This window comes from Pygocentrus nattereri, chromosome 21, assembly GCF_015220715.1.
Source record: "Pygocentrus nattereri isolate fPygNat1 chromosome 21, fPygNat1.pri, whole genome shotgun sequence".
Classification (NCBI taxonomy): domain Eukaryota; kingdom Metazoa; phylum Chordata; class Actinopteri; order Characiformes; family Serrasalmidae; genus Pygocentrus; species Pygocentrus nattereri.
In genome coordinates, this window is record NC_051231.1 from 5,483,077 (window position 1) to 5,495,514 (window position 12,438).

Genomic DNA, 12,438 nt, shown 5'->3' on the forward strand with positions numbered 1-12,438 from the left:
CTAAATTTCAAGTTCAATATGAAAGATTTTATTAAATCTATTCCTAACCCTAACCCTTAACCTCAAGGCAAAACCTACATCTACTCCTAACCCTAATCATAACCATACTGTTGTTGATAATCAACTGAATATCACCAGAAAGTTTGTTAGTGATGTAGGTATGTGCAGAGCATCTATAGGGGACCATCGAAAGTAAAGCTAACTCTCTTATTGTGGAGCACATCTCAGTCTACCCTCCTCTAGCAGTTTTCATCATTTAGATCCAAAAGCAGGCTAAGGCTGTGCAAAATTAAGGTGTGTCAAGAGAGGAGAAAATGAATCCGGCTACATAGGTCAGAATAACAGCAGGCTAAAGCAGAATTATGGTTGCACAAGTAGCCGTTTAAACAGCTGTTTTATTAACTGCAATAAATTTGGAGAAGCCATGTCGTCATGGCTCGGGAATCTGACAGAATGAGAAGTCACCAACCTTAAGTCAGCTGGGGTCCTTGCCTGTTTTACGGTCTTGTCCATAAGTCTCCTGAAATTTCGGAAAATGTATGTCGTTCAGCGCAATCACATGATGCGTTATTGCCATTTTGACTGGCTGTTTCATGAAACTTGTCTCAAGAAGTTGAACTGTTGCAGCTGAGTTTCAAATGAGTTTACGGACGGATTATATTATGCAGTTCAAGTGCAATTTAGTCTTATGTAGGTTAGATTCACCCTGTAAAGCCAGCCTAACGTTACGTTATTGCAAACCAACAAAGAAATGCACTTATTGATTTACTGCAAATTGGAAAATTAGGCAACCCCAAACTTTGCTTTGTGCACTTTCTTACAGTGTGGTACAGTAAGAATGCTTTGTGGGTGAGAAAGAGGGTGAATGAGGCTTGCTTTAGTGCATGGTGGCAGAACAGTGTAGGGGCCCCCAGGGGGTGGAAATGGAGTGTGAATGGCTGGCCTCCTAATCATGAGTGACCAGCAGGCTGGAGTTTGTGCCCCTGCCTGCTCAGTCGACAAGAGCATGGGCCACGGACGGGCCACGGTCGCTTAATCATTCACCTTCCCTTTAAACATCATTGCTCTTTCTTCCCTCACTCCCCTCCACTGTGGAGAGCAGACTCTTTGCCAGTGGTGCTGTCAGTGTCCAGTTTGATCCTAATCCTGGTTGATGATCAAGCGGCCTCTCCATAATTTTTCCGCTGGTGTGACATTTCCAGAAAGACTCTTTCATATGTGGTCCTAGATTGGATACGTATCTGATTCATGGACATGCAACCTTAATGTGACGCTCAGATCGGAATTCATGTGCTTTTCTCCTCTGCACGTGTGCCCTCATTCACCGTTACCATGGCAGCAGCGCCGAACAGGGCTTAAAGCCTGTAAACAGTGGAAAAGCAGCTCATCTCACCTTTTTCACTCCTTTGTCTGGCTCTAATAATGAAGCTGAGAGCTGATCAGAGTTAATGATCTTCTCAGCGAAGCTCGTTCTGCTCGTTAGTTTGTGCCGATGATGCAGTGATTCAGTCACGTGACGTTACTGAGTAGGAGGAGCTCATGAGGGTCAGTTCAGGAGCCAGTTCATCACATTAATGAAAGATCTGTATCACTTGCCTAAATGAACGTGACCCCTCGTGTCAGAGATTGGATTTCAGCAAAAAATCAGATTTGAGCAATGAGGCTTGTAATGTGAACGTAGCCCAAGTTAAGTTTAAGTGTGTGTGTGTGTGTGTGTTGTGTGTGTGTGTGTGTGTGTGTGTGTGTGTGTGTGTGTGTGTGTGTGTGTGTGTGTGTGTGTGTGTGTGTAAAAAAGGCAAAGGGTAGAAACACTAAATGCTAAACAATTGTGTTAGATTTGGTCTGTTAACTGTATGTGTGACGTGGAGCGAGGAGGCGGACGCATACGCTGAGATAAGCGACTTTTATTATGGGCAAATCTCGTAGTCACGACAGTCCAGGTTCAAGTAGCCAATACGGAGAGAATGCGGATCAGACATGATAAACAAAAACACAGAACCTCAACCAAGAATCAAACAACAAACAAGATCAAAACACCATCTAAACAGTACAAACAGAACAAGCTTCCAAACAGCAAACATTACAAAGACCAACACAGACCAAGGCAAACATAGGGCTTAAATACACGAGGGCTAACAAGAGATCACAAGACACCGATGGAAACACAGGTGGGGACAATCAGGGGTGGAGTAACCAAACAAGGGGCTGGACTAAAAACCAAAACAAAAACACATGGGCAAAACCCATGTGGTTGGTTAGTGTAGTGGGTAACATCTCTGACTTCTACACCTCAGACTGGGGTTCAATCACCCACCTGGATAAGCACCCTACCCTATACCAATAAGAGTCTTTGGGCAAGACTCCTAACGCCACCTTGGCCTACCTGTGTAAAATGATCAAATTGTAAGTCGCTCTGGATAAGAGCGTCAGCCAAAATGCCATAAATGTAAATGTGAACCACAACATGGACAGGACTGGGAGGGGCCAATCGTGACAATGTTTCTGCTTTTGTTCTGATTAATAACTTTTTGATATAAATAAGTGGACAGTCTCTGACTTTTGCACAGTACTATAGGTGTTTTAGAGTATTCTTGTGGAATCAAATTGGTATTTAGTCCTGCTGAGTCAAAACTGATTTGATTACACCTTTTTTTCACCCCCTGAACCTTCAGCTTTTCCTTTAAATATGAAATGTTGAATATAACTTAAAATGTGAAATTAAACAGTAAAGAATTCAGCATGCAGTCATTTCTACAGCAAACTCGATAACTACTAGAATGTTGTTATAAGAGTGAGAAAATAAAGCTTGCACACACTAACAGGCCCTTATAGTGGGCTCAATCAAAAGGTCAGCGTTGTATGTATCATTGAATTAATATTTTCCAAACCGTTGATCAGGTTGGACAGATTGTGTTGCTCAGTGGGGCTGAGATCAAGTTAAGATCAGTTAAGCTTCCAAACCAAATGTCTTCCTGTATGGATTTTGAGTTTTAGGACAACAGTCATGTCGCTGTCACACATCACATCAGCTGGATTCATTTGGCGTATTCTGTTGTAGCACTTTTATGAATTTGACCAATGGATATTTTTTATTGAAAATCTGCTTTAAAAACAAGTATTAAATAAATACTCCAGCTGTTTTCAACTATTCTCTATCTGCCACATCTGTATTTTATGGTAGATTATCACACAGTTATTTAGACATAGTTTCACTGCATTTAGAAACGAGCAGAAATCCTGTTGGCCTGAGACGCACTTACAATAGAAGCCATTAGGCAGTTGCTGAGTACAATCAATAAACATTTATGCGAAACACATTCCTCAGTCAAAGGTATGTAAAATAAGCTGTAAATCTGTAAAGGCCTTGCAGAGATGCGGCTATTTTTCCAGAAGGAAGAATTTGTGGTAATATGTTACCAGCGAGGTGTTGTGAGCAGGACTTTCTGGACAATTACAGACCAGATGAGTCTCACAAACAATCAGGATTGCAATCATGTCAGTGGCGAGATGGCGCTAAGATGAACAGAAAATGTGTAATCATTTTTATCGTCTGCTAGCCTTCCTGCTTCTTTTACTGTGTTGTTCCAGTGCTAGAAAGTTAGGTATAACAATAAGAACAGCTTTGGTAAGACATCCTTTAACCCTTGTGTGGTGTTGGGGTCTGTGGGACCCATTTTCAGTGTTTACTAAAATAAAAAAATGATGTGATTTATTATTATTTTAACCTCAGGTTCTTGGTCTTTGCTCATTTTCTGTGAAGAATGTATAAATAAACACATTTTCAGTGTCTTCACTCTGTTCACTCCCCACAAGTTCAGCCCAACACAGCATGTGAATATAAATGTGTGGGGGGTGAACAGAGTGAAGACACTGAAAATGTGTTTATTTATATATAAATAAACACATGGCCTGCTGTTAGTGTGTGTGTGTGTGTGTATGTGTGTGTGTGTGTGTGGACAACATGGACAGGCTGCTGACTGGCTACAGCTGCTACGCTGGACGCCTGTAATATTTTAAACATCTGGTGTTTTTACATAATTTGCTATGTCTGTATTGATTTAAACAATAATGCGGTGGGTTGACCAGACCACTGAGTAACAAACACATCAACACCACACAAGGGTTAATGTCCGTTACATTGTAAGGGTAATAGCTGTAGTCACACAGTTGCTTACACTTACTGAGTATTCACTGACTGCCCAGTATATTCTTTTATAAACGAGTTTTGAGGTTTTCTGTATAAGGAAACACATCAAAATAACTGTCTGTGCTAATCACTGGCACAGTACAATGATCCACATTCAGACTTCTTTAGGAGTTTTCCTTTAACTGTGAGAATGATTGAAAGTGTTTAGTTAACTCCTAACATAAATTAACTTAAAGTTCACGAACACTGAGAGGTGGACCACAGCAAAATACTTTTACAATCAGATGGCTATAAATGATAACATAGAAGACTGATATCATTTTTGTAGCTGTCAGTAGAATTCAATGGCCCTTTTTTTGGCCCTTGGTGTTTAAATGGCCCTTTTTATTTATTAAGCTGAAACGTAACATTTTTCACATAAAATGTCTAATATACTGCATAGTCTATATATGGAAACAAACCTGTTTTGAATTCGTTTGGCCACAAATCATTCACCAACCATTCTTAAAAAGAAATCGGTAGCACTTTATTTGGATAGACCACTTTAGACGTTTTGTAGATGTTCAATTTACTTTCAATTTACTTTCAACATGATTTTAACTGTAAACCTGCTCTAATCCTAACCCTAAACTTAACTCCACCCCAAAACTTAAACCCAACCCTCACCCTTGTCCATATCCTAACCCCAACCCCACCACTGTTTCAACAGATAGTTTGTTAACAAGTTGAACATCTGTAGATAATCTATAGGAGACTATAGTGGACCATCCAAATAAAGTGAGACCAAATATTTTCACCTCAAAACCCACTTACGCAGTTTTCACGTATTCTGACGTTCGCCAACGTGCAAACAATTCTGTGGTTTAAGGACACGTCATGAACCTGACGTAGACTTTTTCTTGCAACATTTGTCAAAAGAACAAATTTAAGAAAACGCTCGGTATGATGAAAGAGATGCATTGTAGAGATTTTTGTGATGTCACAAAAACGAACACATTTACCAATGCCTTCCCACAGCAGTTTGGCCCCTGCCCTTTCCTTCTGAAGTTATGAGGAGTGTTTCAGTCTAGACCGCTTTTTTTGACTGAGGCACAATAAAGGAGTCAGAACAGAGTTCAGTTCTACACGTCAGTCTTAAAGGCACAGTAATGTTTGAGAGACAAAAAGTGGTTTGAAAAGTTTTTGGTACCTTTTTTTTGGGGGGGGCTTATTAAATGCATGGAAAATGTGACATATGGACCCTTTAATTACAGCTAGCACTGGGCTGTGTGGGTCACCTACAGCTTCTGTATGATCTATCATGAGAAAATGAGACAGAAATGTGCTTTTTAACTTTGTAAGCCTTAAGTTCCACCATGTGGCACCTGCAGCCGTACAGTGTCCAGAAACATAACAGGCAGAATAATAAGCAGCACAAAAACGATCTTTGTTTAATGAATGTGGTTATCAGGCAGGCTAGGAGAGAGAATCCCTAAGTCCAGTGTGTCAGAGTCTCCATGCCTCGCTTGTATGTGTGTAGCCTTCATTTGTCATAATGCAGGGGGGGATGCTTGGGCTGCAGCACTGCAGGTACAGAACCAGGAGGAAACAGGCAGAGGGCTGAAACTGTAGCCCACTGACACAAAAACGCCACAAAACCCACACAGCGGCAGCCAGGGGGGCTGCGAGTTTGCCCCCCACTATCGTTTGGTGTGTTATGGTGTTGGACTTAAGCAGGGAGATGCCACTCCCAGCACTCAGCCACAGAATGCACGGCTTGTTTGGTGCTGGCGTGAGTGCGTGTCAGGTCTGAGGCAGCGGGGCGCACACTCGGGCTAAAACTGGGCTTCATTAACGTGAAAAATGACCAGAAACTGGACTTCCAGACCAAAACGCGGCGTCTAGACTCGGACTGAAGAAGCTCAGATGCTGCGTCGAGCGTTAGCCTGTCCTGTATCAGTCTGTCGGGCTTTTCCGTTCATGGCTGCTTGTTTTCTCACGAGCACAAAAGCGAGCGGCACAGAAACGGGGACGATCGTGCACGAGCTCGAGCGATCCACGTCGCACGCGCTTTCGTTACGTGACGCGAGACAAAACCCAGTGGCGCGGAATGGAGGAGGAGGAGGAGGAGGAGGAGGAGGTAAACGGGGGCAGAGTGAGAGGGGCAGTCTTTATCCTCCTCTCCACTCCCCTCACTCTCCTCCACGTTGTTCTATTGTTGTTGGCTCCGTTAGGCGCGCGCTACGCTTCACTCTGCACTAGAACGCTGGAGAGGAGAGCATGTGCGCGTGACAGGAGACGACACGAGCGCTTTCGGTCAGTGCAAACGCCTCGCTTTCCTGCCCGTGCATTGCCGTGCGATTAGCCGGCGTTGCGTTTGTTGGGTGTTTGTTGTGAATGAGCCTTTGTTGTTGTTTTTTTTGCACGAGCCTTACTGCATGTTTGTGAGCTGTTGCACCAAAGTCTTGTTTGCATGTGTGCTTGTTCCTGTGTTGTGTCTCCAAACTCCTGTTATGACTGCTGTGCGTCTGATTCCTGCAGCACGTGAGTGCGTATGCCGGTTAAAGGGAGAGCTCGTGCTGGAGCAACGCACGAGACTCGCACAATGCAATGTAGAAAAGAAGTTTTGCAACACTTTCCCACTATAACAGCAGCAGAGTGGGCTCGTCTGCAATCGCACACATCAGTTCTAGCTGGTATTATGAGTGAAAGTAAGCACAGTTTGGTGGTGAGATGATCAGGTCATTCTTCTTGATGCGGCTCATGCTTTGTCCGTTTTCAGGACCATAGGTGGTTTAAAAAGTGACACAGATGTTCACACTGAGGGAGTGAGTGTGTGTCTGGTGTCCACGCTTGAAGCTGTCAGGTCCAGATGCATTCACATTCTCAGACAACGTAGACACATGTTGACAGCTTGTGACTTCGGGCTGTTCTTTCATTGTGAATTGACTGCCTTGGTCGACATTGGTTTGTTTTCGGAGAAGACAACTTGTGGGCAACTTTCTTTGCTGCGCCCCTACTCAGGCTGAGGGATCCATGCATTTTGGTTTGAATGGAAGCCGTAGTTCCTCCCCTTTGTGTTCCCTTCATTCTTCCCAGAGAGGAAAACTAGGTCGCCGTAATCGAACCTCGCAGAGAAAGTTCAAAGTTGTCTTTTCCACATGACATTTCCTGTGGAATGCTTGGGTTTGTTATTAAGGCTTTCAGTCTAGCCTGCTGTATTAGAACAGCCCTGGACTTCAGCTTCTCTGTCCCACTGCGACGCGTCCGATTCTTGTGTTTGAAATCTCGGACTGTCATGTGCTTCAAAGTTCTTTGCTGAACTGAACCACGTTGAAGAGAAACGCTCATGCCAGAACGGCGAAGCAATGACAATCAGGCACGATAGCTTCTAATCTGATCCCTAACCAAGACTGAATGACTTGTATTTTAATACTGTGTTTTGTTCCATTAAGAGACCATTAACACTGATCCCAAAGTTGCAGGAGGCAGTCTAGTCTATTCAAACCAAATGCTTGTAAAAATACAAGATCCCTGCTTTTACGTTCTGTATCAATAGGCATTATAAAGTAAGCAGTGTGCAAGGAGACGGAGCTTAAGTTTCAGGCAGTTTTTAGTTTTAGTTTCCCTATAAAAAGTAACAAAAGTGAGTTTTTATGTAGTTTTAAACATTTTCTTTAAGTAAAACCCTGAAGTGTACTTCGAGAAACTACTCCAAGCTCGGCCAAGAAAACTAATCTGCACTGTGTTGATCATAAATAATTTTTTGAGCCTGATCTGTGTCTGGGTTTGTATATGTATGTGTCACATTTCTCCCTGGTTCCTCAAATGAAACTGTCTCTACAAGGTCTACATGATGAACAGCATCATTACAAAATGCACAGCGCCTGGAGAAAATGAAGTGAGAGAGAGAGGGGGAAAAAAGAAAACAAACAACAAAAGTGCTCTTGTTTCCAGCGTCCAAGGTCTTTTTGAGCTGCGAGCCTTTGTTTCTCTGAGTCAACTCTGATTGCCTGATGCTTAAAACTGAGGAAGCGTAGCACTGCTGCTTTGGGGCAACGGATCAGCAGCTCGAAAATAAAAATATGCTCACAAAAGTGCTGTAGGTGGTGTGTCATACGTGCCATTCTGTGTGTTCGGATTTTAAGAAAATCTTGAAATTATGACACATTTCAACAGAAAATGTTCAGGGCAGTGTGGCAGAAAACACACATGTCCGCTCTTATCCGTCCGTGTGCAATCTCGTGCCCTACATTCAGCGTTTTTAGCTTAACAACATACTCTCATAGGGTTGGACAAGGAGAGTTAACGCACATAATCAGCGGCGGGATTAGGATCGACGTAGGTAATGGCATTACGACTAAGCCGTCTCACCTCCCACTGTATCTCCGACCAAAAGCACCTGTCCGGGGGCCGTAATCCACTAACATCCACAGCATTAGGACCTGTTATCCCAGCTTTCAGCCCATCGTGAGCTAAATCCTCTTGAGACACAATCACTACGCATTACAAACTCCAACCCAAATCCCCAGGAAACGCACAATCCCTACGTTTTTACGAGTACAACCCAGTTAGAAAATGTTTTTATAAAATTTATGTTGCTATTTGGAGTGTCATTGCCATTAAGAGGGATAGTTCGGGACGAAACATGTGATTTGGGATTTGTGGAAAATCGTTGCAGGAAATGAACACAAGAAAGATCATCTTTTAGCATTTTTCGCTTTTAATCCGTAAAGGCTAAATGGGAGCAAAAAAGAACATCTGTCAGCATTTTAGGTTACATTTCATGCTCAGTACAGACCAGTCTTGTAGTATTGATCATATAAGTCTTAGCAAATGTATATAAATTTACCAAATTTTGTACAAATAATTGAATAGTTAAGCTTTTTACAGAGCCCAAACAGTAAAAAACTGAAGAGTGGCAAAGTTTGTAGAGACTGTTAGAGATTCCAAGGTACTTTACTGAAAAAATACATTGACAGAAATGCGTGTGTCCATCAAACTCTGTTCCAAATTGCAAGAGAGAAAATTTGAAATGAGGATTGTCATCATGCAAATTGCCAAATAATCATGACAAATTCATTGAGAAGATGAACATTTTATTTAATGGAACCATTGTGTTCAATCGGTTAATAGTGACAGCCTTACACGAGTTTTGCTACTGATAAAACTGTTGATTACACCACTAAATAAAACAGCAGCCACACAGCAGGAGCAGTCTCTCACTGCCGAGCATCAACAAGTGTTCGTTAAAGTGCCTCAGTTGAGCTGGGGGCCACAGAGTGGTGCAAGATCCCCCACTTTCCTGCCTGATGCAATACCGTGATGAAACAGAGAAACTAGGCTAGGCTCTGCAGGAGGATACATTTCAGTGAAATACACAGAGAGCCTGGCAACAGCGGCTTTAGCGCCTCCATCACACAGCACACTAATGCCAGCCACATGAGATCCACATGGCCAGCAGGACTTCAGCGGCCAATGGACTTTCTGCTCTGATGCAACACACCAACAAAAGAGGGTAATGCACATCGGCTCAAGCTGTTAACTTCGTTTTTCTTTTTTTTTCTTCTTTTTTTTGGTTTTCGGTCAATTTCGGACTGAGTTAAGCGATAACTTGTGAGCAGCGTTTTTGCGTTGGACCATTACTTAGTTATTTGTGAAATTTGTAAGATGCGCATTCAGTATTTGTTTTTGACATACTTTCGGATGTTTATGGGGTCACTTGTTCTTGATGTATTCTCTCTTGAGGGTTTTAGCTTGTTGTCTTTTTGAAAGTCTACTGAGCATTTTTTGTACACTTGGAAATTCAATCAAATAATGAGTGTCAGTAATGCTAATGCTGCTTATAATGAATGAATATGTGTAGCTCACAGTTATCATTATGAAAATGACATCATGCCAGTTGGTGGCTATCGGCTTACCTTCATTGTCAACAACAGCTGTGTATTCTTTTAAAAGTTGCAGGTTGTGATGAAAACATTTGGATCGCCAAGCACACTTTTCACGTAAACGTGAATCCACCGTAACAGCTTGTGTTAAGGAATGTTCGTTTTTGTTTGCACAGACTACTAAACCTGGACTTACACCCAACTTTTAAGTCATTTCAAGACTTTATGTAATTGAAGTCTTCATGCTACATCAGCCCAGGACAGTTCAAAGTTGTAATTGGTTTTATTTGAATGTTGCCCTTCTCCGATTTGAGCCCTGACACAAAGCTCAGAGCATTTAGCAGCCTGTTTGCTCTGTCACTTTGTGCTGGCCACTGATTCGCTGTCTCCAGGCTGCTGGAGGTGTAGTGGAGGGGAGGGCCAAGCGTTGATTATGTCACGGTGCCGTTGTAGTGTGAGTTGGTCCCTCCCCCCTATCCTCCAACCCTGCTTTGGCGTACGTGCACCGCATTCTGAGTCACTCCGAGTGGACAGAGAGAGAGAGAGAGAGAGAGAGCGAGAGAGAGAGAGAGGGGGGGGGGGGCGAGGGAGCCAACAGCAGGTGGAGATGACATCATCCGCACTGCACCAACACTGCAGCACTGTTTGAACAAAGACGCGCTGAAGCCACTACTGTTGGCAAGCACAGAGATGCTCTCTCTGCCTTTCAGTAGGGACGATATCATATAGAAATGTCTTAATAATAAACATATGCTTATTAAAACCTGTTTTCTTGGTGGGTTTTGTGGTCAGTGGTGTTTAAATGTAAAACATATCTGCATCACCCATGTTCTAAAGGTTGAGAGGGGCTTGTCTTTGTGTCTGAGCAGTTGTCTTGTGCTGCCACTTTGCTCTTTATCTGTGTTATGCATTGAGTTTTGGATTGCTGGTCTCACAAGAAAACCTCAAAACTAAAATGTTTGAAAACACTTGCTGATCTTTACATCAGCGTCAACATTTCCTGACCAACAGACCTTTAGAAAATTTGCAAAGCAAGCCTTTCGAGTTCTGAAACTCTTTTGTCATTAATGAATGAATTAATTAATGGTATCTGTAAGGCTCCAGTTGGACTGCAGCCATGGACTCTGTCTTTTGACCCCTATTGATGGGTCAGTTTTACTGAGCTTCACACAGGTGGTCTTAGAGGGCAACTGTAGGGTGAATGTGGATCTAACAGATTCCTCTGGTGTCCATGCCACAGATAACCAGTTCAGAATGTCCATCCTGGAGCGCCTGGAGCAGATGGAGCGCAGGATGGCGGAGATGGCTGGCCAGCAGCAGCAAAGCAGCGGAGGATCATCTGAAAGTGGAGTAGCAGGAGGAGGAAGTGGAGGAGAGGGAAGAGGCAGTGCTGACCAGGCACAGGTGATTATCAACCTGGCTCGTCACGTATTTGTCAATATGTGATGATTTTATTGATATTTGATATGTTTATTATTATAGCTTTTGGATAAAAAATAAATAATGTGTGTATGGGCATATTAATAACATTCTTGTGTTGCACAGAAGTATTTAAATAATGTAACTGTGCTCCCATTTAAAAGTTGGAAATCACTTTTCATGTTCATTTTTGTAGTTATATAAATAAAAAAATAATGCATTACAATTATACAGTGAGCGTAGACTGTAATATCTGTAATAACTGAAGACCATGCAGCATTTTATGATGTTTTATGCTCTATTTGGAGTATTTTGAGAACAATAAGGAGTTATTGAACAATAAATAATGTGTATTAATTTTCTATTTATGGTAAATTACGTTATTTGTCAAGTAGTCTATGGAAGCATGTTATACACGTACGGTCGTATGCAGAAATTTAAGTTAGCACGTCCCCTACAGGTAACAAATTGACAAATTTTAGAGCACAATTTCTATTTACTTGCTATGGTTAATATATTGGGGGAAAAATGTGCCATTACTTTTTGTCCGCACCACATTTCATGTAAAAAATTTTTCCCAGTATGTTGAAACAAAAAAATAAACAGTGATTGTGCATTAACATGTACTCCCCTGAAGATGATGTAGTCTTCACTTTCTGTCAGTAAAACAGTTCAACCAGGGGTGCCCAAACCTTTACATGCAACTGTAACTGCAGTAAAAGTGTTTTTTTATTATTATTTAAAAGAGTCATTCCAAACTTTGGAACAACCTCTGGTCCTGTGTCCCCTCAGTTCTCTCCTGGTCAGGGCCAGGGCCAGGCAGGAAGCTCCTTTGAGAGTCGTGTTGTGGTGGTCTGTGAGAAGATGATGAACCGAGCCTGCTGGGCCAAGTCTAAACACTTAATCCACTCCAAGACCTTCCGGGGTATGACTCTGCTCCACCTGGCTGCAGCCCAGGGCTACGCAACCCTCATCCAAACACTCATCAAGTGGCGGTAAGTGTGC

The 12,438-nt window shown here is 42.4% G+C and overlaps 1 protein-coding gene across 10 annotated transcripts in view; it reads left to right on the forward strand.

Moving 5' to 3' along the window:
- The window catches only part of LOC108441428 (calmodulin-binding transcription activator 1-like), a 435,952-nt gene that overhangs the window by 409,842 nt on the left and 13,672 nt on the right, over positions 1 to 12,438 (forward strand). For all 10 annotated transcript variants that reach the window (XM_037532064.1, XM_037532059.1, XM_037532066.1 and 7 more), the window contains 2 exons: positions 11,255 to 11,418; positions 12,226 to 12,428. In XM_037532064.1, the coding sequence (XP_037387961.1) occupies positions 11,255 to 11,418; positions 12,226 to 12,428 (367 nt within the window). The remainder of the gene's footprint in view (positions 1 to 11,254; positions 11,419 to 12,225; positions 12,429 to 12,438) is intronic.